At 43.9% G+C, this 27,259-nt stretch overlaps 1 protein-coding gene across 1 annotated transcript in view; it reads left to right on the top strand.

Moving 5' to 3' along the window:
• Positions 1-27,259, top strand: part of STAT1 (signal transducer and activator of transcription 1) — a 1,171,385-nt gene that overhangs the window by 348,298 nt on the left and 795,828 nt on the right. Inside the window, exon 5 of the mRNA XM_068244925.1 lies at positions 687-838. Within this exon, the coding sequence (XP_068101026.1) occupies positions 687-838 (152 nt within the window). The remainder of the gene's footprint in view (positions 1-686; positions 839-27,259) is intronic.

Raw genomic sequence — 27,259 nt, 5'->3', positions numbered from 1 at the left:
TTATGTTTAGAGTGTGGGAATTAAAAAAAAAAAAATTATGTGGGGTCCCCCCTCCTGAAACTTTTTTAACCCCTTGTCCCCCATGGAGGCTGGGATAACCAGAATGTGGAGCCCCGACCGATTGGGACTTCACACCCTGACTATACCAGCTGCAAAAAAGGTCCCCTAATGCCGATTTTTGTTCCGGGGTATATGTTGGGGGAGCCCCCCAGGTTTATTTTGCCCTGGGGCCCCATTGTTGCTTAAACCGGCCCTGGTGCAGGCAGGGGGGTACACTGGGGGCACATTAGGAGGGAGGGAGAAATAGCAGCCACCCATCCCGCATAGCATACGGCATCCCCGGGGCTGGTGCCTCGAGCAGTTTTTTTTTTCTCCCCTCTCTGCCCAGCGGCCGGGACAGAAGGGGGGCAGCGCGGGATGACGGGAGCGGCCCCCCAAATCATGATAGTCCCGACGAAAACAGGACGGTTGGGGAGTATGGAAGTGTATACACAGTACATGCTGTACATATATATTTTACTTCTGAAGATTTTCTCCAGGAAATACATTTATATTGTAATGCAAAAGACATTTATTTTTTGTGTTACCATAATGAACTCTTCATTGTTTTGTTTTGTTTTTTTGGTACAGTTATGTTACATAAGAATTAATATATATATATATGTGTTTTTTTACTTTATCATTAGGAAATTGTTCAGAAAATAGGTGAATTGTTAAACATCATAGAGCACACTCAGGGTTCTCTAATAAATGAAGAACTTGTTGAATGGAAGCGCAGGCAGCAAATAGCTTGCATTGGAGGTCCACCTAATGCATGTCTTGATCAGCTGCAGAACTGGTAAGTGATCTGCACAGAACAGAAATGAACATATATTTAATATTAATAATAAAAAAAAAAAAATATTAATGTTTGTTGTGAAGAACTCTAAGGCCACTTTCACACTAATAACCAGCATTGTGATTGCGGTGCAATCGGATGATCTCACCGCAACGCTAAAAAAAGGCTTTGTAGATATCTGCGGTAATGTGCGGTAATGAGTCTTCATGTAATTCTTGGCAGCGAATTAAATCTTAAGTGAGGCTCCCTAATGCTCACTTCCTGTAGTGGAAATCCGCATTGCAAGCAAGTGTATTCACAAAACTTGCTACTGCGTACATGCAACACAATGCAAAAAATTTTAAAATATCTGCGGCGCCATTGACTTACATGACTTCTGGTCAAAGCACGGCACCGCGGATGCTGCCCCATAACCCGCTGGTGCTTCCGGTACATCGCATCAGGTATGAAATGTCCCATAAACTTTTATTGCTTTAGCGTTACTCTGCGGTAAAAAACGGCAATTGCGCAATGAAAACATCCTAGTGTGAAAGGGGCCTCAATGACAAAAAGCATTCTCTCTGCATTATATGGCCTTTATCTAAGTTTTCTCCCTAGAGGTAATTCTTCATCTTATTTAAAAAAAATATTTTTTAGCACTTTGAAAAATATTAAAACGTTGGTAAAGAATTAAACTCATTTTGAGTAATTTCTTGCTTGGAGCTTTTAAAATGGAAATGACACAAGGAAAACCCAGATTAATCCACCCTGTTTGTGTTTAGAGTGAAGAGCCGGTTGTACCCCCCAACCTTCAAAAAATATTTTTTAGCACTTTGAAAAATATTAAACCGTTGGTAAAGAATTAAACTCATTTTGAGTAATTTCTTGCTTGGAGCTTTTAAAATGGAAATGACACAAGGAAAACCCAGATTAATCCACCCTGTTTGTGTTTAGAGTGAAGAGCCGGTTGTACCCCCAACCTTCAATACCCCCCCCCCCCCCCCCATGCAGCCTGAAATACTCACTTTAGCGCTTTCTTCTAGCCTTCCTATAACTTCTTGCGGCTTTCCTGCAACCTCCGTGTATGCCGGAGGAGGAGCTACAGGGAGACTAGAAGACGGCACTGGAGGCTCGGTATTTTATTCCCTGCAGACATCCCCCCCCACCCCAAAACACAGTCCCTGTTATCCACACAGGCATGCCAGTTAGCTGAGACTTACAGTTGCATGAGTTCCAGATGACTGTATAGCTCTTTCTGCATACAGTGTTTATGTATATAGTTTTCTATTCACATCACATATATTACACACAGATTAAAGTGAACCTGAGATGAAAGACACCTCAGGTTCTATACTTACTTGGGGCTTCCTTAAAGAGACACTGAAGCGAAAAAAAAATGATGATATTATGATTTGTATGTGTAGCACAGCTAAGAAATAAAACATTAAGATCAGATACATCAGTGTAATTGTTTCCAGTACAGGAAGAGTTGAGAAACTCCAGTTGTTATCTCTATGCAAACAAGCCATTAAGCTCTCCGACTAAGTTAGTCGTGGAGAGGACTGTTATCTGACTTTTATTATCTCAACTGTTCCTGGACTATTTACTTTTCCTCTGCTAGAGGAGAGGTCATTACTTCACAGACTGCTCTGAAAGACTCATTTTGAATGCTGAGTGTTGTGTAATGTGCACATATTATAGAATGATGCAATGTTAGTAAAAACACTATATACCTGAAAATAAAAGTATGAGAATATTTTCGCTTCAGTGTCTCTTTAAAGCGGATCTCCATCTAAAAATTAAAAAGATTTGAAGAGAAAAGGCTGCTACACACACACTCGCCCAACAAAGGGAGCAGGAAATCTTGACCAGCATCTGAAAGGAGTGGTATCTATTTAACCTGCTGAGCGGTCTGGACGAGCTCAGCTCGTCCAACACCGCCAGAGGCTGCCGCTCAGGCCCTGCTGGGCCGATTTCCACCAAATAAAAAGCAGCACACGCAGCCGGCACTTTGCCAGCCGCGTGTGCTGCCTGATCGCCGCTGCAGCGCGGCGATCCGCCGCGTGCAGCGGCGAAAGAGGGTCCCCCCAGCCGCCCGAGCCCAGCGTAGCCGGAACAAACAGTTCCGGCCAGCGCTAAGGGCTGGATCGGAGGCGGCTGACGTCAGGACGTCGGCTGACGTCCATGACGTCACTCCGCTCGTCGCCATGGCGACGAGGGAAGCGAAACACGGAGGGCCGCTCATTGCGGCCTTCCGTGTTATTCCTTGCCGCCGGAGGCGATCGGAAGATCGCCTCCGGAGCGCCCTCTAGTGGGCTTTCATGCAGCCAACTTTCAGTTGGCTGCATGAAATAGTTTTTTTTTAATTTAAAAAAAACCCTCCCGCAGCCACCCTGGCGATTTAATCAGAACGCCAGGGTGGTTAAGTTCATGTCACGGCCTTGTCAGATATCAGATGCTTTAGACTACTTAATTTCCTGGCGCCAGGACATTAAATGGTTAACAGAACACACACAGACACAGAAGATGTGAGCACACAATATGCTAGTTCTTTACTTCACTACCTTCCTTATATCCTACTGAATACAGGGTTTTGCTCATGCGCAGTATATCATCATATGTCACCATAATTACAGAAAGTCATGTGATTTACAAGAAATAGCACAGTTCAATGATCACGGGGAAATATGTTATTTATGACCTTCCAGGTGTCCCCATTTGGGGCACTTAGGGGTTTTGCCCAGCAAGAAGAATTTGACTATTCTCTACTTCATGCAGCCAGCTCTTCCTGCACAGATGTGTGTGGTGGCTGATTGTTCTATAGACATTTTAATATCACTCTAATATCACATTGATCAAATACATGTATACTTGTATATGAAATTGATCTATATACTAATATATATATATACATATATACCTACATATCCTTTCAGCATCAGTAACAAGTGAAAGGAAATCCCGCTGCACCAGTGTTTTATGGTGAAAGTAGAAAAATCTTTATTCCATAATCCAGCATCCCAGCATACAGATAGAAGCTCACGCGTATCGGAACAAGAATGGCTCCTTAATCATAGCTCACAGGTATATGTATAACACAGTATGTATAGAGGCAGGTAGACACTCCCAGAGGTGTGCCCCTGTCTCTTAAAGAGACATACACATATATTAAAACACTGACATATTTAGCATGTTGCAAAAATACTGTTAAAAACACATGCACCGGATAAAAAATATCTGCATATTGTAAATAATACATAGTCTATCTCCAAAAAATTTCACAAATTAGTGAGAGGCAAAATGCACTCCCATAGTATGAATATATCTATCATCTTCAAAAACCAACTGCCATGCAATATCACAAAACTATACTTACTTATATTTAATAAAACATGTTAATGTCTGACTTTGAATTTAACCCCAAAGGAACACGTGTGCCCAACTTCCAAATCCAAAACGCTTCTCTTCTAAATCCCCATCCCTAGATGGACATGTTACTCTTTCTATCCCACAAAATCTGAAACCAGACATATCTCCCGCATGTACATATAGAAAATGTTTGGACACACTTGACACATGAGTAACATATGACATGTTCTTCAAGCATCGAATAGCACCATTGTAGTGTTCAGACACCCTTTGGTGCAACGGTCTTGTTGTACACCCCACATATTAAATGTTGCAGGTGACAAATGATTAAATAAACAACATTTTCCGTGTTGCAGTTAATATATTGTCTAATTTCGTGACTAGTCTGCTTAGACAGAGAGACAAACTCCCGTGTCTGGGTATGAACTTTGCAATAACGACAAGTGTTGTAACCAGGAGTCGAGTGGGGCGTGGACGCGGGTGGACGACGTCCACCTGCTATTTTCAGAGGGTGGACGACGTCCACCCTAGCATGTGTGGAGGGAGAGAGCGCAGAGAAGAGGGATCAGTGAGCACAACGGGGGACGTTTCCCCCCCCCCCCTCACCTTGGGGCACCCGGCTCCTGGCTACCTATTCTAGGAACAACTATACTCATAGCTACTTATACTGGTGACACCTATAGACCTGGCTACCTATATGCTGGAGGTACCTATTTTGGGGGAACTGCTGTCAGATTATCTGTATTTTTGAGGAACTGCTGTTAACAGATTAAATGTATTTTGGGGAACAGCTGCCAGATTACGTGTATGTTAAGGGAGCGGCTGCTGCCAGATTACGTGTATTTTGGGGAACTGGTGCCAGATTGTGTATGTTTGGGGGACCACTGCTGCCAGATTAAATGTATTTTGGGTGTTACGTGTATTTTGGGTGATCTGTTGTCAGGTTTTGCGTATTTTGGGAAACTTCTTCCAGATTGTGTGTATGTTGGGGAACTGCTGCTGCCACATTGTCTATTTTGGGGGAAACACTGGCATATTATCTGTATTTTGGAGAAATTTCTACCAGATTACGTGTCTTTTTGGTGAAATGCTGTCAGATTACATCTAATTTTGGGGGATACACTACGGCAGAGCTCAAACTTCCCCAGCAGACCTTTTACATCACTGTTAAGGTCATGTATATTTGGCGCCACCCATGTCCACGCCCACAATATGCTTGACCACACCCATTGTGCGCGGCGCAGGGGGTTTTCGGGTGGGTCCACTCACCTCTTTTCCAAAGACTAGAACCCCTGGTTGTAACCACACTTGTAAGACCCTTTATGGGTCGGACGCCGTTCTGGTTCACCCATAAAGGGTCTTACAGGTGTGGTTACAACACTTGTCGTTATTGCAAAGTTCATACCCAGACACAGGAGTTCGTCTCTCTGTCTAAGCAGACTAGTCACAAAATTAGACAATATATTAACTGCAACACAGAAAATGTCATTTATTTAATCACATGTGTCACCTGCAACACTCAATATGTGGTTTGTACAAAAAGACCGTTGCGCCAAAGGGTGTCTGAACGCTACAATGGTGCTAATCGATGCTTGAAGAACATGTCATATGTTACTCATGTGTCAAGTGTGTCCAAACATTTTCTATATGTACATGCGGGAGATGTGTCTGGTTTCAGATTTTGTGGGATTGAGAGAGTAACATGTCCATCTAGTGGTGGGGATTTAGAAGAGAAGCGTTTTGGATTTGGAAGTTGAGCACACGTATTCCTTTGGGGTTAAATTCAAAGTCAGACATTAACATGTTTTATTAAATATAAGTAAGTATAGTTTTGTGATATTGCATGGCAGTTGGTTTTTGAAGATGATAGATATATTCATACTATGGGAGTGCATTCTGCCTCTCACTAATTTGTGACATTTTTTGGAGATAGACTATGTATTATTATGTACAATATGCAGATACTTTTTTTATCTGCTGCATGTGTTTTTAACAGTATTTTTGTAACATGCTAAATATGTCAGTATTTTCACTGTTTTAATATATGTGTATGTCTCTTTAAGAGACAGGGGCACACCTCTGGGAGTGTCTACCTGCCTCTATATATACTGTGTTATACATATACCTGTGAGCTATGATTAAGGAGCCATTCTCTCTCTGATACACGTGAGCTTTTATCTGTATGCTGGATTATGGAAAAAAGATTTTCTACTTTCACCATAAAACACTGGTGCAGCGGGATTTCCTTTCACTTATCGCTAAAAATTAAAAACCCTTAAAGGGAACCAGAGATGGCCAGCAAGGGAAAATGAAAAAAGCTTTTATACATACATGGGGCTTCTTCCAGCCCCATAAGCCTGGATCGCTCCCACGCCGCCATCCTCCGCTTCCTGTATCGGCAGTACCGGGTCCCGTCACTTCCGGCGGACGCGGCCAATTGTCCGCATGAACAGGGGCTCTGTTATGATCACTTCTGCAGCATGTACTGCTGGCTGCAGTTTTACTGAAGACAAGCAGTTTTTGATTTCTTTGCGTGCATTTGCTCGCATAGTTTTGCGTGCGCTTACACTGAGCGTTGATTCCATCTGCAGTCGCTCTGAAGTTAATGACAGGTTAATATGCTTTTGTGAAAACAAACATTGTCTGCTGCAATGGGGCTGCAATCCCTTTCTTGCAGGCTGCATATCATTGTCTGCCCTTTCCTGCTGTCAGCCTGTGATTAATTACCATTCACCTGTGTGGGAATCTGCATGTCTGCTCCCATTGGATGACCTCAGTATAAAGGACTGCTTCCTGCAGTGCTCCATGGGCTATCATGGTCTTAGATTCAGTCTGTTACTCTGTCCGAGCCTCACCTCGTTCCTAGTCCGTGTGGACTGCGCTGACTCCTGCGAAGGGGTCAGCGAGTCCTCCTAGTCCTGCTCTTGTTATCAGAAATTGTTACTTTGCTTGTCTTGCGTCATATATTGGTTCATCGCCGATATAAACGCATACTAGCACGTTTGTTATTTTCCTTGTATTCGTGTTACGTTAATACATCAGTGTCGCTGATATATATGTACACGGACTGTTTATATCCTGTGTTCAGTCAGTTAGTTCCAGCACGTTTTGGTAGGTTGCGCGTATCGTGATCACCTGTGCTTAGCTAGTTCAGTCCTGATCATAGTCCTGCTCCAGTTCTTAGTCAGTGTTCCTTGCTTATGTCATATATATCGTTTTATCGCCGATATATACATATGTCAGTTAGTCGTTTGTAGTTCATTGATAGCTGCAATCGTAATACGCTAGGAAATCATACCTATTGTATATTTGTGTGGATTACGTCTGCCTTCTTTGAACTCTATTTCCCGACTATCCTGTCCTGTCCTTGTGAGGCACGCCACCGCTGCAATCGCATTGGCCTCCTCATTCCAGTCTGTCTTGTCTTGGACGTTTACTGTCACTTAAGTAGTGACTAGTTAAGCAAACGTTCATTCTGCTTCCTGTCCTGATCTTTTGAGTTCTGGTTTTTGCGCTCAGCGCTACCTTGCCTGAGCCACTATAGTGGAAGGATTGTTTTGTGGCTGTTCGGATCTACGCCTGCTCTGTGCGCCATATCTCCTGTTGGAGTCAGTCATCTCCTCCACTAAACTGGGGATATCCTGGTTCCTTGTGCTAGCGTGTGTACCTCCTTCACGTCAGAGTCCTCATTGTATGCTGACCGTGGAGGATATACCACCAAGCGTGACAGACTCCCTCCATACCTTTACACATGCGGCTGCGCAGTATAGAGCCGCACGCGTACGGGTATGGTAGGAGCCCCTGTGTTGCGGACAATTGGCCGCGTGCTGACGCCGACTGGCCGAAACCACGGGACCCTGTACCGGCGGATCCAGGCAGCGGAGGACGGCGGCGTGGGAGCGATCCGTGCGTATGGGGCTGGAGGAAGCCCCAGGTATGTTTACAAGCTTTACTATACTTCTTCTCTGGTTCTCTTTAAGTGCTGCTGTAAAGAAAAGTTATATTTACCTGCGGTTTAACTGCAGTAAATAGCTTAGCGTTTTTTTTCTCTGAGGGGAGAGAAGGCGGGGCCAGGGGCCAGAAGTGCAGTGATGCATGGGTTTCGGGACGGCTTCGTGGGACGAGACTCCGCAGGTAAATACAACTTTTCTTTACAGCAGTGCTAAAGGGTTTTCAATTTTTGGATGGAGATCCACTTTAAGTCCCCTTGAGGCAACTCAGGCCCTCGCCATCTTCCCCGGTGGTTCCTGTCCCCCACAATACATTCCAAAAGCCTTGCCGAGTTGCGCTTTGTTACGCATGCGAGGCCTGGCCAGGTGCACTCCCCGCCGTGCTCCTTTCCCTGGGAACGTTATGTGCCTGTGCAATACTCATGTGTGGATATCTAAATTCCTCAATTTGAGGAAATGCCTTCTGTAGAATCTTCCAATGTTTCTAAACTACTTTAGGACCATGCTAATTGAAATCTACACCCTGTTTTTTTTTTTTGTAAAATAAGATTTTTTTGAAGATTTTTACAATACAATAAAGAGGTCAAACAAACATGATCAACAAAGTCTCCAGCATTATTTGTTATTATACAGAAATCTGTTTAAGGCTACAATTGTACTGAAGTCATATTCTGTGGCTGTGAGTGATAAGTCTCAAAGTTTATCGATAGATAACCGTGCAAAGCACTGATGCGGTTAACTGTTGGATTTGTAAGATTGTGATGGGATCTAGAGCTCGATTTTATGTCTTCAGCCTACTGTTCCAGTAACCAGACATATGGTCGAATCCTTGAGCTAATTTTCACTGGAGGAAGATAATGATGTAAAGACAGAGGGAAGAGGAGGGAGAGGTAGGATCAGGGATGAAGAGACAATAGGATAGGGAGAAAAGTGGGGGGAGAGGGATTGGGAGAAGGAGGGGAGGGGAAAGAGTGGATAAGGTGTGCTGCCGCCCCAGGGGCCCAGGTCATATGATAAATGGATTCAATGAGCTCTTTGCCAGATTAATATCCAGGGTAGTGGTCTGGGTAGGTCAGGATTTTTAGGCATCAAAGGTTGGGAGAGCGTAGTCTAGAGCATGTCTAGGGCTTTTTGGGAGTCCCGAAAATCGGTCCATACCGCCCATTTTCTTGTGAAGGCTTCACCTGTACCTTGAGAGTCGGAGTAGAGATCCTCCATTCTCATTATGAGATTGATTTCCTTAAAAAGTTCTGTCATGGAGGGAATTATACTAGATTTCCAGTGTCGCGAGATAAGTAGTCTGGCCACTATCATTAGCTGAGGGGTAAGAGATTTTTTAATTGCAGATGTTCTTTCCGGGAGTAAGGTTAAGAGTGCTGTGGACGGAGAGACTGGGAGTTCTTTGCAGTAGAGATGTTTGTGTATATGAAACACTTTAGACCAGAAAGTTTGCATAGGAGGGCAATCCCACCAAATATGCATGAAGGTTCCATGGGTGTGGGAACATCTCCAACAGGATGGTGTAGTTTGTGGGTTGTATTTGGCAATTTGTATAGGGATACGGTACCACCTAGAAAAGACCATATAACTCCTTTCCTGGTGAAGGGTGGAAATTGAGGTTTTGTGGATGAGTGTGAAGATCTTCTCCCATTGGTCGGCTAAGAGTGGAGTCCCCAGTTCCCTATCCCAGGTGTCTGTAAGTTTTAACAGATCTCCTTCACTAGAGGAACATACTAAGAACGCATATAGCAGGGATTCTTTATGCGGTAGAGAGCTTGTGGATGAGCACAGGCGTTCAATGTCTGTAAGAGGTCTGTGAATTTGAGATTTGGACTTTATGGTTTTATGGAACCCGGATAATTGCCACCATGTTAGCCAGCCTAACTCATGTCTATTGTCAGTGTTGCCTATTATATCTCGGGAGATGAGTTGACCCCCCATAGTAATGTGCCTGATCTGCGGCCAGAATTCTCTTGACCAGCCTAGTATAGAGTGGGCTCGGACCCCTGATGCGAAGCCTGGGTTATCTAGTAGGGAGGTGAGGGGGCTATATGGAGTCGTCAGGTTTAGTTTACTGCTAAGAGAGTGCCAGGTCGTAAGGACAATTTGCGCCCAAAATGCCACTTTGTCAGCTTTAGGTCTCTGCTCTGGTGGTATCCAGATCATGGCTCTAGGGTCTAATGTGGATAGAGAGTCCTGTAATTCAATCCATTGTTTGTTAGGTCTGTCCTGGAACCAGTTAAGTATATGAGTGAGTATGATGGCTCTGTAGTAGATTTTAATGTCTGGGAGGCCCATTCCCCCTTCTGATTTGGGCCGTGTGAGTAGTCTAAACTTAGTTCTGTGGGGTATATTGTGCCATATAAATTTCATCATAAGGGATTGTATTTTATTTAGGAATTTCATAGGAAGTTTAATTGGAATTGCTTGCATAATATAAAATATCTTGGGGAGGGTGTCCATTTTAATGGTATTGATACGACCAGCCCAAGATAAGTGTAGTGGGTTCCAGTTATCTAAGTCTTTCGAGATTTTCACGAGAAGAGGTAAATAGTTAAGCTCAAACAGTTCAGATGGGTCGGCTGAAATGTGGATTCCAAGAAATTTAATTTTATGAGGTTGCCATTTAAATGAGAAGGATTTTTGGAGGGTAGATACTAGTGAGTCTGACAAAGTAATATTTAACATTTCAGTTTTAGTAACATTAATCTTAAAATTACTTACGTTTCCATAGAGTTCAAATTCCCTGAGAGGGATGGCAATAGTGGGATTGGAAATATAGACCAGTAGGTCATCAGCAAATAGGGAGATTTTGTAGTGTCTATCTCCTTTGACAAGCCCTTGAATATCTACATTTTGCCTCAGAGCAACTGCTAGGTGTTCCATGCATAGGACGTACAGTAGGGGTGAGAGGGGACAGCCTTGGCGCGTCCCGTTTGCGATAGGGAAGTCGTTCGACAGGGTCCCATTAATCTTGATTCTGGCAGAGGGTTTTTTGTACAACGCCATCACCTTGCTCTTAAAGTTTGGGCCTAGCCCAATCTGTTCTAGACACGCTTCTAGGAAAAGCCAGTGGACCCTGTCTAACGCCTTTTCCGCGTCGACCGACATGATACAAAGGGGGGTTTTATACCGCTTGGCGTGGTGCATCAAGGAGATAGTTTTCAGGGTATTATCCCTGGCCTCCCTCCCTGCTACAAATCCAGTCTGGTCGGTGTGGATAATGTTAGGCAACACGGGTTTGAACCTTTCCGCAAGGATCTTTGCGTATAGCTTGAGATCTATATTGATGAGAGAGATGGGGCGGTAGTTCGCACAGCTGTTTGGATCCTTGTCTGGTTTCGGTATTACTGTTATATGGGCTATAGATGTTTGAGCAGTGAAAATCTTATCTTGATTTATGGAGTTGAAAGCTTGCAGTAGGAGGGGAGCCAGGGATGAGCAATATTGCTTGTAAAAGGGCCCAGTGAGGCCATCAGGCCCAGGGCTCTTACCCTTTTTGAGTGCCCTAATGCAGGTAATTAATTCAAAGTCAGTAATGTCTGAGTCTAGTTCTTTTACCACATCTTCTGAAAGAGTTGGTAATTTGGTGGCATTTACATAGGAGAGGATCTTCTCTTTTAGTTTGGCCTGGTTCATAGTGTGATATTTGCCTCTAATGTTGTAAAGGGCAGTATAATAGCTGTTGAATTCCTGTGCGATTTCTGAGTTTTTAAACTTAGTGTGGCCTTTGGAGTTTTAAATCGAAAAAATATTAGAGTTAGTGGTTCAAGGGTGGAGATAATGTGCCAGGAGAGTGCCACACTTATCTCCATGATAAAAGAGTTTGCTATGAAATCTCTCCCTGGCTACCAAGGTTGTGTGGTCAAGTAAGGTTAGTAGTGATTGCCTAGTATTTGAGAGTTCAAGATCTAGGGCAGGGTTATAGGTGGATTTAATATCAGCTTCAAGATCCTGTATTTTAGTCAGTAGGTTGTTAATTTGGGTGCCTCTTTCCTTTTTCATTCTAGCCCCATGGGAGATGAAGATGCCCCGTAGGACACATTTGAGGGCCTCCCATTTAATGGTTACGGGGGTTTCATCTTTCTTATGATCCCTCATGAATTGATCTATTGCTTCTTTGATGGCGGTAGAGCATTGCTGGTCTTTTAAGAGGTTTTCATTGAGTCGCCATTGGAACTGACGTTAGCAATGATCGTTTGTGCTAAACGAACAAAAGATAGGGGAGTGGTCAGACCATAACCTTTTCCCAATGGAGGCCTGTATATTTAGGTCTAGTAAGGATTGGGAGACAAAAAAGTAATCGATACGACTAAAGGTTTTGTGTTCTGATGAAAAGCAGGAATAATCTCGTGTGTTGGGGTGCAGTGTACGCCATACATCCACTAGGTGTAATGAGGCTAATTTGGATTTCAGTTTGGATAGGATAGCTTTAGGTAGTGGAGGTCTCCTGGCGGAGGAGTCCAGGTTCGGGTTGAAGCATAAATTAAGATGCCCACCCAAAATTATGTCCCCCTCAGCAAATAATGCTAACTTAGAGAGGTAGTTTAGTAGGGCCCTTCCTTGGTTCTGATTCGGGAGGTATAGGTTGGCTAGGGTATATTTGCGGTTGTCTAGTTGAATAACTAAAAACAGGAATCTACCCTGTGGGTCTGACAGTTCTTTTAAGACTGTAATGTTTAGGTGTTTATGAAATCCGATGGATACTCCCTTGGATTTATTTAGAGAGTTCGAGCTATGGTACCATTTGTTAAAATATTTACCTCTAATAACTGGAATTTCATTTGTTTTAAAGTGGGTTTCCTGGAAGAGGATTATGGAGACTTTCTGTTTATGAAGATAGTGTAGAATTTGGGAGCGCTTATTTGGGGAGTTGAAGCCCTTGATATTGAAGGAGGATATCTGACAGCTATTCATAGTTGTGGAGGTGGGTTAAGCGCGGTTCCATTTTGAAATCCTGACACTGGCCCGGGCTGGGGAGGGAATTGTGAGGTGCCAAGGCAGCAGCACACCTAGGAGGAGGGCTATGGGGGGCGGAGGTAAGGGCGGGGAAAATAAGTAGAGAGACAAAAATAACATAAAAAGCTGGCAGTGTTAACATGCCGACAGGTACGAACAAATGTTCACTAGTCACGCTGGAGGTGTTTAGGGAAACACCAAAAGCGTGAGAGATTTGGTGGGGAGTGAAAACCAAGAACCGGTCACGAGAGCCTACCCGCTTCCGACCCCAACATAATAAACCTTGTATTACAACCAAAAACCTGAACACGGTTATAAAAAATGTAAATGGGTATAACTTCTCCAGAGAGGAGGGGGAGCAGGGCTAAACACTAGGCGAGGCAGCCGCCTGAACCTCTCATTTGTTGGAGCTATAGGTGTTATACAATCCATGTGGAATAGATGAATGATATTTGTCTAGGGGTGGGGTAGTTTAGGTCTGCATAGGGACAGGATGAGGATGAGTGGTGATAAAGGGGTTTTATTGTATATGTTCACGACCACTGAGGTTGAATGTGGTGCTTGTGGACATGGGAGGAGGGTAGCTTTAAGAGGCGTGTGTTCAGGCCTTTGGCTGCGGCTATTCCTTTTAGTATAATAAACAGGAGCATATAAGTAGCCCCTTAGTTGTGTGGTGGGCCACCTCACCTATTATGTCATGTGTCAGAGGACGAGTATAGGGAGTGTGAGTGTTTCAGTTTAACTAGCATAGTTCCAGTGGTTTGGATCTCTGTAGCACATCAGAGCAGTTAGTTATATACCTCCCGCTCTTTTGTGATCGCTAAGGTGAATTTTGTGATCCCTCTCGTCCAAGTGGCACATGACATGCTTCCATCTCTACGGTATTTAAACCCAACAAGAAAGTTGATTACATTGTAAGAATACTACTCCGTATGAATATTATACCATATATGAGAGATTGACTGAACCTAGCGGAGTGAAACAGACAGTCAGAGAAAGACACGTCCCTTTACCCGAACATCTATTGACAACAATTAGAACAATATCAACAATAGTAATAACTACGAACATTGGTCTCTTGTATTATATCTGGTTGAACAAGAGTTCTACGAGAGAAAGCCCCCCTCCGTGTAAATGTTGCATAGTTATGGGACCGAGAGAGTAGTTGGGATGATCGTATACAGACTGCGTTTAGCCTGGGGGTCAAGGCCTGATGTCAGGCCTGTAATATGGTGGACGGCAAATGGTGTAAGTCTCTCCGGGGATGAGTATATGGTTATGGGATGTCGTAGAAAAATTCGGGTTCTTAAAAGGCTCGGGGGATGGGTTTATAGAACTTCCATAAAGTCCGAAGCATCACAGGGAGGGGGAAACAACAGCAAAATGGCCGTTAATAAAGTACTCACGTTAGGTAATTCCGCTTCATTGTGTGTAAAGAGGTAAAGGTGTGCTTAAAGAGACACTGAAGCGAAAAAAAATTATGATATTATGATTTGTATGTGTAGTACAGCTAAGAAATAAAACATTAAGATCAGATACATCAGTCTAATTGTTTCCAGTACAGGAAGAGTTAAGAAACTCCAGTTGTTAGCTCTATGCAAAAAAGCCATTAATCTCTACGACTTTCAAAGTCGTGGAGAGGGCTGTCTTCTGACTTTTATTATCTCAACTGTTAGTTAATTATTTACTTTTTCTCTGCCAGAGGAGAGGTCATTAGTTCAGACTGCTCTGAAAGAATCATTTTGAATGCTGAGTGTTGTGTAATCTGCACATATTATAGAATGATGCAATGTTAGAAAAACACTATATACCTGAAAATAAAAATATGAGAATATTTTCTTTGCTGCTAATCTTCTAGTAATTATTCATAGTACATAACCAATTCATTATATCATTTTTTTTTCGCTTCAGTGTCTCTTTAAGTGAGGTATGGAAGCAGAAAGTTGAGGTCACCTTCCTATTCAGTGGGTGTCTCCGCGGCCTGGATCCCTCTGCCTCTATTCTGAACTCTTCTCCAGCGTTCTCGCTGTGGGAGAGCTGTTGCAGATGCTTGTAACGGCCAGTCCGGGAGGGTGATGCGTGGCAAGTCAAAGAAATCCCTCACTTTCTGGAGATCTTGTGGCGAAAAGAAGGATTTTGATCTCCCCTCTTTCATCATATGGACAGCAAACGGGTAGCCCCAGCGGTAGGTGATGTCGTTTTCCCGAAGCACCGTTAGGAGAGGTCGCACTGCCTTTCTCAGTTGGAGGGTGAGACCAGATAGATCCGGGTACAGGCGGATTTTAGCTCCATCGAAGTCTATTTCCCCCTTCTGGCGTGCTGCTGCCATGATTCTGTCCTTCTCCTTGTAGAAGTGGACTCTACATATGATATCCCTTGGTTTGAGGGGGTCAGGATTAGGGGGACCAGCGGATCTATGTGCTCTGTCTATTTCAATCTTGTTGTCAGCAGGGGCATCTAAGAAGAGGTTAAATATGGCCTCCGTGGTGGCCATGATGTCAGGGGCGCGTGTAGCCTCAGGAACTCCCCGGATTCTTATGTTATTACGCCTATGGCGGTTCTCTATGTCATCTATTTTCAAATAAATAGCAGATATGTGCTCTGTGTGGGAGTTAATGGTGCTTTGTTGCTTGTCTAGAGTTTTATCTACCTCATCTTGCCGCTTCTCTATGTCTTCCACTCTTTGGACCACGTGGCTGAACTCCTGCCTAAATTCGGTCATGTCTCTCCGGTGTGATTCCAGGATGCGGGTCACACAATTCTCCAGATCTTGCTTGGTTGGCAGAGAGCGTATATAGTCGTGTAGGTCTATGTCTATATAAGAATTGGCTCCATCTGAAGCTGTGGGCGAAGAGGGGTTCCGCACTGGTATGCTTTGCGGGGACTTCGGTGAGTTTACCCGTAGTTGTTGCTTACTGCAGTTTGTAGCTGTGGAAGGAGAATTTCGGTTTTGTCCGCTTGACGGAGAGTTTCCTAAACTATCCTTCCCGTACATCGTCAGCGATTTAGCCGTGTTGTTAGCAGTCAGTTGTGCCGGAGATTCCTTTCGGCGGTTGGCTGATGGAGAGTTGTGAACTTGTCCGCCACGTGGTGCATCTGCTGTCTCCCTTTCTTCTTGAGCGGGCTGCGGGGGGTTGGAGGGAGATTTCGGATTGTTTTTCATACATTTTGAAGTGGTTGGATGGGAATTGCGATCTTGTCCGCCTCTTGGTGGAGTCGCCATGTCACCTCCTTGCTCCTGTAACCTCCTCTCGAGTGGGCGCAGGAAACGAAGTATTTGTGATGTACTCTAGCGGGGCTTTTTAGAAGCTTTCTTCTTCCTACTGCCGCCCATGTGAGGAAGTCCTCCGGTAGCTTGAGAGATGTTTTAGGGTTGTTTTTGGCTGTTTAAATAGTCTTTAGGAGTCGGGATAGCGGGAGCTCAAGTGAAACACGTCTTTACCCGGCCATTGGCAAGCCACGCCCCCTCTACACCCTGTTTTGATGGCTATCTGGCTGCCAGGGCTTAGATTTCAATTAACTGCCACAGCGCGCATCTGCTGTTTTCGTCGCTCCCGCCAATCTCGTCGCTGAATCCCCGCCATCTCTCGCCACAGCTTATTCACTCTGCCTGTCTCTATGACGGCAGAGCCCTGTGAGCTGGTCAGGGGTCGATTTCATTGACTCCAGGCCCTGTCTTTCAATGTAAGCAACTCCCATTGGCTTACATTGAAAGACAGGGCCCAGGAGCCAATGAAAGTGGCTCCTAGCTGGCTCACAGGAACTCTGCGGTTATAGAGATGGCAGAGTGGGTGGCCCAGGTTCCCGACATGTGATGGTGGTTGTGGAGGGTATGTGCGTCAATTCGTCTGAATTCTGCCGTTTCTAAAGTACCAGCAGTCTCTGCCCCTTTAAGGACCAGAGACCGCTGGTGCTTTAGTGGTTAACACTTGACCAATAAGGGTTTTTTCCCCTTCTGGACCAGAGCGATTTGCACCTTTCAACGCTTCTCCCTTTCGCCAATAACTTAATCACTACTAATCACAACTAAATGATCTATATCTTGTTTTTTTCTCCACCAATTAGGCTTTCGTTGGATGGTAAATTATGCTAAGAATTATTTTATTCTAAATGCATTTTAATGGAAATAATAAGAAAAAAAATTGAAAAAATAATTTCTCATTATAGTTTTAAACTAAAGCATTCTACTGTGGATAAAACCCACACATGATGACCGTTTCACTTTATTAGCTTCTTCCGGCTTAGATGTGCACGCTATGCTGAGTACATAATAGTGTTTATAAGCGTCTCAGGAAGAGAACGCTTGTGACGTGGTGCGTAATGCTTAACGCATTGCGCGTAAAGGTGACTTCACGCGTAATGTGTAAAAAGTGACACTTTAAAAGCGCCTGACAAGCCAAACTATAACATAGTCCTAGCATAAGAAGCCAGGACTATGTGCTTAAATATATGGCATAACTCCTTTAAAGTTTTGCCTCACAAGAAGTCGCATTGCGCTGCCATAGAAACATAAACACTAATCAGTGCTAGAGGATGTCTCATAGCTAGGCTATATTAGCCTTTGAAGGCAGCACGATCGGGACATCTACTGGCAGGGGGAATGCCATAACATAAAGCAAGCTTATACATTTTCCTAGCAGATTGCTTGCAAAAAATTAAGCACGCAAGGGGAATGAAAGGCGGAAAAGGGAAAGTGCAACAGTAAAGTGAGGTGTATAGCAATGTGACATGTGACAAAAGTCTGCGATAATCAGGGCCGGATTTACCATAAGGCATTGTACAAGTGCCTTATGGGGCAGAGGCGGGCTTTCCAAATGTCCCCTTTGCAATTGTAAAGCAGGGAGCTTGACGTCAGTGTCACCCGCTTGACCCGCCCACTCACATCGCCATCGCGCCTGTAATCCGCAGCCGCACACAAGTGAGAAGCTGAGGCTAGTGTGTCCCTGTTCCACTCTCCAGCAGCTGCCTAATGCCTTATTCAATAATTCATGCATGCAGCACTGTAATTAACTTCAGCTGCATGCATAGGCACCCGGGGCAGGCACACTGGCTTCTCTGGCTGCTTCTGCTACTGGTAATCGGGTCGCCATGTACCTGCAAAATATGAGTGTCGGGCAGAGAAGGAGAGTGGAGGTAGGCTGATGTGAAAAGCTCCGCTCTCCCCTTTTCACATGGTACGGGGGACACGGCAGCCAGTGTACAGTGAGTGTGACAAGCGGGAGGGGAGAGGAGGGGATCAGCTCAGTGCCTAAGTATCCCTGCACAGGCCACAGCTCCGCTCTTCACATGGTGCAGGGACACGGCAGCCAGTGCATAGTGACAGGCAGGCAGGAGGGGGGCTTCATGGAGCAGCTCAGTGACAACTGACAAGCATGACTATGTGAAAATTGGAGCTGTAGCCTGTACAAGGGTACAGGCTACAGCTCAGTTTTTCACATAGTACAGGGATACAACAGCCTGCCCTGGTGTATAGGCCGGAGGGGGAAGGGGCAGCGTGGAACAGCTCAGTAACAATTATCCCTGTACAGGTTAGAGCTCTGCCCCCCAGGCTATATCTCGCCCCACCCCACTTCCCCTGTACAAGCCACAGCTCTGCCCCAGGCTACAGTTCTGCCCCCACCTTCCCCTGTACAGGCTACAGCTCTGCCCCCCACCTTTTCCTCTGTACAGGCTACAGCTCTGCCCCCCCCTCTTCCCCTGTACAGGCTACTGCTCTGCCCCACCTTCCCCTGTAGTACAGGCTACAGCTCTGTCCCTACCTTCCCCTGTACAGGTTACAGCTTTGCCCCCCCCCCTTTCCCCTGTACAGGCTACAGCTCTGTCCCGCCCCCCCTTGTACAGGCTACAGCTCTGCCCCCTCCCCCTTGTACAGGCTACAGCTCTGCCCCCTTCCCCTGTACAGGCTACAGTTCTGCCCCTCCCCCCTTTCCCTGTACAGGCTACAGCTTTGCCCCCTTCCCCCCCCCCCCTTGTACAGGCTACGGCTCTGCCCCCCCTTCCCCTGTAGAGGCTACAGCTCTGCCCCCTCCTCTGTACAGGCTACATCTCTGAACCCCCTTCCCCTGTACAGGATACAGCTCTGTGCCCCCCTTCCCCTGTACAGGCTACAGCTCTGTGCCCCCTTCCCCTGTACAGGCTACAGCTCTGCCCCCCCTTCCCCTGTGCAGGCTACAGCTCTGCCCCCCCCTTACCCTGTACAGGCTACAGCTCTGCCCCCTCCCCCCTTGTACAGGATACAGCTCTTCCCTCCTCCCTACAGGCTACAGCTCATGCGTTGTGTAGTAGTGTGATGCACGAACACACTGCTGCACGCATTTTTTTGGCAAAACACACAGCTGACCCATTTACTTCAGTGAATGGGATCAGCCACGCAAAGCATGGAAACTCAGATGGCATGCGATCGTACGGGTTGCGTTCCGTCCAGTTTTCATAAATTTGCAAGCTTTACAATGGCCACAATGATAGTTACCCTCAGACTTAAAATTATGTAGTCAGGTGTGTGGGGTATCACTGCAAAAGTAGTTGTGTGTAACCAGGTCACCAATAGTAGGAGCTCTTTTGAAAGCAATCAAGGGTTTTGGGCCTAAAGTATCTTTAAGAATTGGATCCTGAAGCAACAGGTTCCAATTTTTGTTGATAGCCCATTTAATCTGTCTTTCCATAGGAGAGAAGTCAAAGGAAAAAAATGCAAGAACCTTTAGTTTGGCCTGTGTGGCATTGTCATCTTCTAAGCAAGGATGACCTGTCTGTTTCTAAAGCTTGGGTGATAGCTTCAATAGCCCCTTTCTATTAGTCTCTACTTCACGTCCATAGCTTTGCTTATGAAGTCGGTAGCACAACTATTGTTTCTCCTAAGATGGAGAAATTGACCATAGGGTAAAGATTAAAAGACATGATCTGGATGATAACTCTCTCGATGGAGAATGGTGTTAGACGCCATGGGTTTTCGATAGCTCTTGGTAAGGACCTCGTTGTCTGCGTCGCATATCTTCAAGTCCAAGAAACAGATTTTCTCTGGAGACCAATCCATTGTAAATTTCATATTCACATCATTGCAATTGATGTAAGAGAGAAAGTTGTGTAGAGGTTGGACATCGCCCCACCAAAAGGCTAGGATTTCGTCCACATATCTTGACCACGCTTTCAAATATCCGCAAAAAGGATTCATTTTTCAATGAATAAATTGTTCCTCCCAGACACCTAGGAAGAGAGTGGCATAAATACCTGCGACCAGAGTCCCCATAGCCGTGTCAGAGACCTGCTGGTACCAGGGATCACCAAAGAGGAAAGCATTGTGGTCAAGAACAAATTGTAAACATTCGCAAATATAGTTGCTAAAGTTAGTATCTTCCCTTTAGAGAGGTAGATCTTGACGGCTGGACCGGAATGTACTGGAACATAAACCTGCTACCTCTTTTACCTCATTGCAGCTGATGGCAATCACGGTCGTTTTCATGTATAGATCCATCTCTTTAGAGTTTATCATTGCATACTGTGTTTAGGGGATATACGTTTGTTCCCAGGTTTAGAGGAATCAATCACTAGCTATGCACTTATAAAATGTAAACAGGTAGATTTGCGCCCACTCAATATAAAATGAATTCAATTGGCTGCAGTCAGTGATAAATGGGGTTACTCACACCCCCACCATTCAAGCATTCATAAAGTTTTAAAAATCACTCATGCGCCTATATATACCATCACATATACAGTTTTATTCAATTCATAAATTCAAATTCATATATATTACATTAATATGCAAGCAAACACTAGCCAACTTTCTCAGTCCCACCTCCCTATGGTAAACAGTCTGGCACACGCCACAACATATACCTATAGATTGATTCGCTGAGTAAACTTCGTTTTCTAGCATAAAATTGCACCAATCCCTATAGCACCTTTCCAATGTTAAAAAGTGTTTTTGCACCTTAAAAATGGCAATAATAGCCTTTCTTGTTCAAAAATCAATAAAATAAAAATAAAAATAACGTCCTGTAAGCTCACAAAGGTATAATTCATAAATCCAACAGGAAAAAGTTCATGTTAAATAGCTTGGATCTCGTCTTGCAAAGCTTTAGGCATACAATTTCATATACATCCACCAGGAGTAAAGTGGCTAATTCCGCATTCCTTGGTATGCAAATTAGATCTTGCAGGATTTTGTATAAGCAGATTGCATTTGCACAGACCTCTAGAAACAAATCGCGTCCTGCAGAACTTTACAAAAGCAGAACTTTTCAAAAACAGATAATGTCCTGGCTAATTCCGCATTCCTTGGTATGCAAATTAGATCTTGCAGGATTTTATATAGACAGATTGCATTTGCACAGACCTCTAGAAACAAATAGCGTCCTGCAGAACTTTACAAAAGCAGAACTTTTCAAAACTTTTCAAAAACAGATAACGTCCTGCAGACTTTTCAAACTTCCATTTCTTTGCATAACATTCAAGCAAAATAGCGTGCTGCGGGTCCAAAGTTAGGGAAAGGTGGGAAGGAACAGGAAGGGGAGAAGATAGAGGGGAAAGATGAGTTCATTTTGGAGGTGGAAAGAGAGAATGAAATCACTTCCGCACCAGATTTTGAGACACCAAAAAAGACACTAAAAAAGGTGCCAATACCAATAGAGGCAGAAGTTGTTATTCAAATCCCAACAAATAATCGATTTGATCCATTAACGAGGTTGTCTGATGCGCCACGACGTCCTAAGAAATTTATTGATTATAGGACTGTGTTGGACCAAAAGAGAAATGAGAGAATTGAGGACGAAAGAGAGAGGGATAGGATGAGATTACGATCACATCAGAAGAAAGATAGGAATCAAAAGAATATAAGTAATAATAATAAAATCACCAATCATTTTTTAGTCAAAGAGGGAAGAAGAAGTATAGGGGAAGTAGGGGAAAAGGTCATTCCCGTAAGAAAGAAAAAAGTTTAGAAACTGGTATGGATCCAGGAGAAATAAACGAGGGGATATTTAATATAAGTGAGAAGAAGCTTACCTGTGCAGAAGTGTCAGGCGGAATTGTACCGACCTAGAGGACTTCGATTTGCAGGCAGACATCTTAAAGGATAGGTTTTTAGAAAAAAAGTATGAGGAAGAACTAGTTGAACATGCCTTAAAGGGAAGTAAGAAATTGTCCTAGAGAAAGGGTACTAGAAAGCAGAAGGAAAGAAGATTTGACTCCACCATTAAGCATTAAAATGCAATATAACCAACAGTCTAGAGATATCAAGAGGGTGGTGGATAAATATTGGGGTATTCTCCAACAGGATAGGACCCTAAATGGGATTTTAACCGAAAAACCAAGGTTTACATTTTGTAAAGCAAATAATCTGAAAAATATGATTGCACCAACTGTTGTTGAAACCAAGAGAGTAAAGAAACAGAAAGGGTCTTTTAGGAGGTGTGGTTTTTGTGTTCCATGCAAAAGCACCAAGTACAATGCACCAATAAAACAATTTAGATCAGCAGTGACCCAGGAAGAATTTGATATTTATGGTAATTTAAACTGTAACAGCAAAGGTGTAATATATATCATAGAATGCGGTTGCAATAAGCAATACGTGGGAAGAACAAAAAGGAAACTCTCATCTAGAATTGGAGAGCATGTGAACAGTATTAAAAAAAGAAATAATAAATTGCCACTAAGCAAACATTTCTGGGAATGTCATGGGGAAGCCTGCAGACTTTTAGATTCTATGCAATTCAAACTGTCGAGAAAGATTGGAGGGGAGGAGACTTTATTCAAAACATGTCAAGAAAAGAAACCAATTGGATTTATATATTGAACAGTTTGGCTCCGCTGGGATTGAATTTAGATGTGGAACTGTTCGCTTTTACATAAGGAATGTTCTTATATGTTTTCATGCAGATCTATGGAGAAAAACACACTGCAGGCATTTGTAGCAAATAGCATAGAGACAGGGGTGGAGCTATGACATAAAAAGAGCTGAGAAGCAAACGAGAACACGCCCTGAGGAAGGTAGGCGTATCCTACCAAAACTAGTCGGCATTGGGTTGTCGGAGTGGTGACGTCACCTCTACAGTTCCAGATTGAATCTGAGGAACGATTTTTCAGCAAAGTGCTTAACATCCGCGGCAGACGTCAGGTTAACACGGGAGCCACCGGCCGGGGCTCATGCTGCCAGAAGACATAGCGGAACCGTAAGCATAAAGGAATCAGTTATCTACCCCTTAAAGTGAACCTAAAGCCGATAAAAAAATATGAGATTAACTCACCTGGGGCCTCCCTCAGCCCCCTGCAGCCGATCGGTGCCCTCGCAGCTCCGCTCCGATGTCCCAGGACCCGCCGGCGAGCACTTCTGGTTTCGCCGTCTCTCTCCGTCACCGGCCGACAGGCCGCAATAGCAGCATAGGGGACGATATACAGGCTGGGAACGCGAACAATCACTCACATTCCCATGCCTGTCGGCCGGTGACGGCGAGAGACGGCGAAACCGGAAGTGCTCGCCGGCGGGTCCTGGGACATCGGAGCGGAGCTGCGAGGGCACCGATCGGCTGCAGGGGGCTGAGGGAGGCCCCAGGTGAGTTAATCTCATTTTATTTTATCGGCTTTAGGTTCACTCCCTTAAGCTGCGTGAGTTATTTGAACTGTCCTTTGGACCCGCAGCACGCTATTTTGCTTGAATGTTATGCAAAGAAATGGAAGTTTGAAAAGTCTGCAGGACGTTATCTGTTTTTGAAAAGTTTTGAAAAGTTCTGCTTTTGTAAAGTTCTGCAGGACGCTATTTGTTTCTAGAGGTCTGTGCAAATGCAATCTGCCTATATAAAATCCTGCAAGATCTAATTTGCATACCAAGGAATGCGGAAGTAGCCAGGACATTATCTGTTTTTGAAAAGTTCTGCTTTTGTAAAGTTCTGCAGGACGCTATTTGTTTCTAGAGGTCTGTGCAAATGCAATCTGCTTATACAAAATCCTGCAAGATCTAATTTGCATACCAAGGAATGCGGAATTAGCCACTTTACTCCTGGTGGATGTATATGAAATTGTATGCCTAAAGCTTTGCAAGACGAGATCCAAGCTATTTAACATGAACTTTTTCCTGTTGGATTTATGAATTATACCTTTGTGAGCTCACAGGACGTTATTTTTATTTTATTGATTTTTGAACAAGAAAGGCTATTATTGCCATTTTTAAGGTGCAAAAACACTTTTTAACATTGGAAAGGTGCTATAGGGATTGGTGCAATTTTATGCTAGAAAACGAAGTTTACTCAGCGAATCAATCTATAGGTATATGTTGTGGCGTGTGCCAGACTGTTTACCATAGGGAGGTGGGACTGAGAAAGTTGGCTAGTGTTTGCTTGCATATTAATGTAATATATATGAATTTGAATTTATGAACTGTATATGTGATGGTATATATAGGCGCATGAGCTATGCACTTATGTCGCCTATGGGTTTCTCACATATATGTATGCGATATTTGCTTGGCTTACGCACTTGTTCCCCAGGAGCTACCTAAAAGTAATCCAGCTCTATTACTCTAGGCAACAATTTAGGCAATTATATACATGTGAATTCGCTTTTTGGCCCTGACTCATATATCCTCAGTTGTGAGATTGATCACGTATTAACACATATTTGCATCCTCTTGCTACCAAGAGTTAGATTGAGAACTTTACGCTGCTGGGGCCTTGTGCGTGAGCTATGTACACACATTAATATGCCTAGCTCATCCTATGGTTGGAATTACTATGCCCTCTATGAGGGCTACAATACCTTCTTCATCTTTCCCACTATGTGGTATGCGTTTAATTGGGATATTATTGAGTAATGCTATTTACCTATAATTATAGCAGATATGTACAATCAGTATCTATATCTTGCGTGGTAAGCGGTCGGTGGAGCCCCCCTGAGCTGTCACTCAGAATAGCATGTGACTAAACAGCACATGCCTCAAATATACGATGCGCAGCCTGTGTGGCAGTCTCTAGGGAGCTCTCTTGATGCTGCTATAAGCGGAATACCAATGTTACCAAACTGCATACTAAAGACACAATAGATTATGCTTTTTCTTCATCCCAATGTCTTCAGGCGTCGCGGCGCTGAACGTGGCTCTCTTAATGGAGGCCCATGTTGAGCTCTATTTACGCCACATAGACAGCAGTAATAGAGCCCATTAGCGAGAGCTAGTATTCTAGTTAGGCATCTAATGATCCATGTACACATTGCTATCCTCTACAACCTGGTACACGATACCTTCAATTTTTCATCACCTCCCCAGAACCCCCCACCCTCAAGACTTCGATCCCAATAGCAGGCGTATAGTAATCCACAATGGCTGGAAAAAAACTTGATTTAATGCTTGCTAGCAAGGGCAGCTTGTGTCCTTTGGTTAAACTTTAAATATGCGGGTCAGCAAACCTTCAAATATGTCTCCCTCTCTTGATAACAGAAATGGAACAAGCTACCACACTTTAATCTTTAATGGGTGAGGAGAACCTAGGCTCTTCGACCGAAAATGGTTCCTTCACTCCCACATAGGAAAGACGCACAGACTGTACACCATCCCGTGGTAAAACTTCCACGTAGTTTCTTAAATAACTCACCTATGAGTTATTATACAATGTTATTGTTTAGGTTTATAGTCCGGATTGAGTCACCAACGAACATACTAACCTTACCATACCAATGGACTGTTTGAAAGTGGTGTCTATCAATGCCAGAGGGCTTAACATCCCTGAATAAAGAGCCTCCCTGTCATGCTGGGGGGTCATACTTTCTGACCACCCAGCACAGCAAGGCTAAGAGCTGGATAATGGAAGAGGCTACACAGGCTGCCCAGAGCAACTGCAGCTCTGGGCTTCTGATAAGACGCAATGGCAGCGCTGTGCGATGTTGCGCTTCTCTTACGATAGCAAACATTCAGACAGATACAAGACAGACTGGAGTGAGGTAGCCAATAGCAACCGCAGCAATGGCTACCTCGCAAGGACAGGACTATGCTAGCTAAGCACGGGTGATCACGCTAAGCGCAACCTACCGAAACGTGCTAAAACCTGACTAGCTAAACAAAGGATATTAACAGTTCGAGTACGTATATATCAGCTGCACTGATATATATATATATATATATATATATATATATATATATATATATATATATATATAGCAGGAATACAAGGAAAATAACAAACGCTGACTAGAATATGTATATATTAGCAATGAACCAATATATAACATAAGCAAGGAAGACTGGCTAGGATCTGGAGCAATACAGCGAACAAGGCTAGGCAATACAAAATCTCTGTACTAGGAGTATGTATATATGTCCCCGTGGGAAATATATAATCGTAGCTCCACAAGTTAACTGAACTAGAAGGTAACAAGACTAGGAATATATTTTACAATAACAAAGAACACAGTAACAGCCTAGACAGAGCTTAAACTATGACGGGCGAGGTCTAACAGGGGAGGCAGACCTTTATGCTGGCATCAGTCAATGGATGCAAGCATGCAAATCTCCACACAGCTGAATGGTAATCATTCAATCCTGAGCTGACCTGAATACCATTTGCTAGCTGAAAGACTATCATAACAAATGCATGCAGTACTATGCAAAAACATGCATGCAGTAAATCCAGGGCTATCTGGCTGCAGTTCAGCTGTAGTAAGCCATTGGTGGAATGATGACAGCATCCTGAGCTGTCCAGAACTGCAGAGCAATTGTAAATGACAATGTGACTCATTGCAAATGCACAACCGAATGCAGGCTGACAAGCCAGAACTGTCCGTTTGCGGCTCCACCTGTAATGGACAGAACACGCCACAGGAGGAATCCTAACACTCCCTTTTACATGATATGCATAAACAATGAGCCACTGTTGTATTAATTCAAGAGACGCACTTCAAAGCTAATAACCCTCCAAAGTTAAGAGATAAGAAATATCAAACAATCTATATGAGCAATTCCCCTGACTCTAAAACCAGAAGCACAGGAATCCTTCTACACAAAGACCTACCAGTTAGCGACGTGGAAACAACAACAGATGATATGGGTAGGTTTATCCTGATGAAATTCAAAATTGGAGACCACAAATATACCTTGTGTTCCATATATGCCCCTAATACTGATCAGGTGTCCTTTCTGTTGCATTTTCTGACAATATTGGATTCCTTTGCAGAGGGCAGTGTCATT

Source organism: Hyperolius riggenbachi, chromosome 7 (genome assembly GCF_040937935.1).
Source record: "Hyperolius riggenbachi isolate aHypRig1 chromosome 7, aHypRig1.pri, whole genome shotgun sequence".
Classification (NCBI taxonomy): domain Eukaryota; kingdom Metazoa; phylum Chordata; class Amphibia; order Anura; family Hyperoliidae; genus Hyperolius; species Hyperolius riggenbachi.
This window is presented reverse-complemented; position numbering and strand designations above follow the sequence as displayed.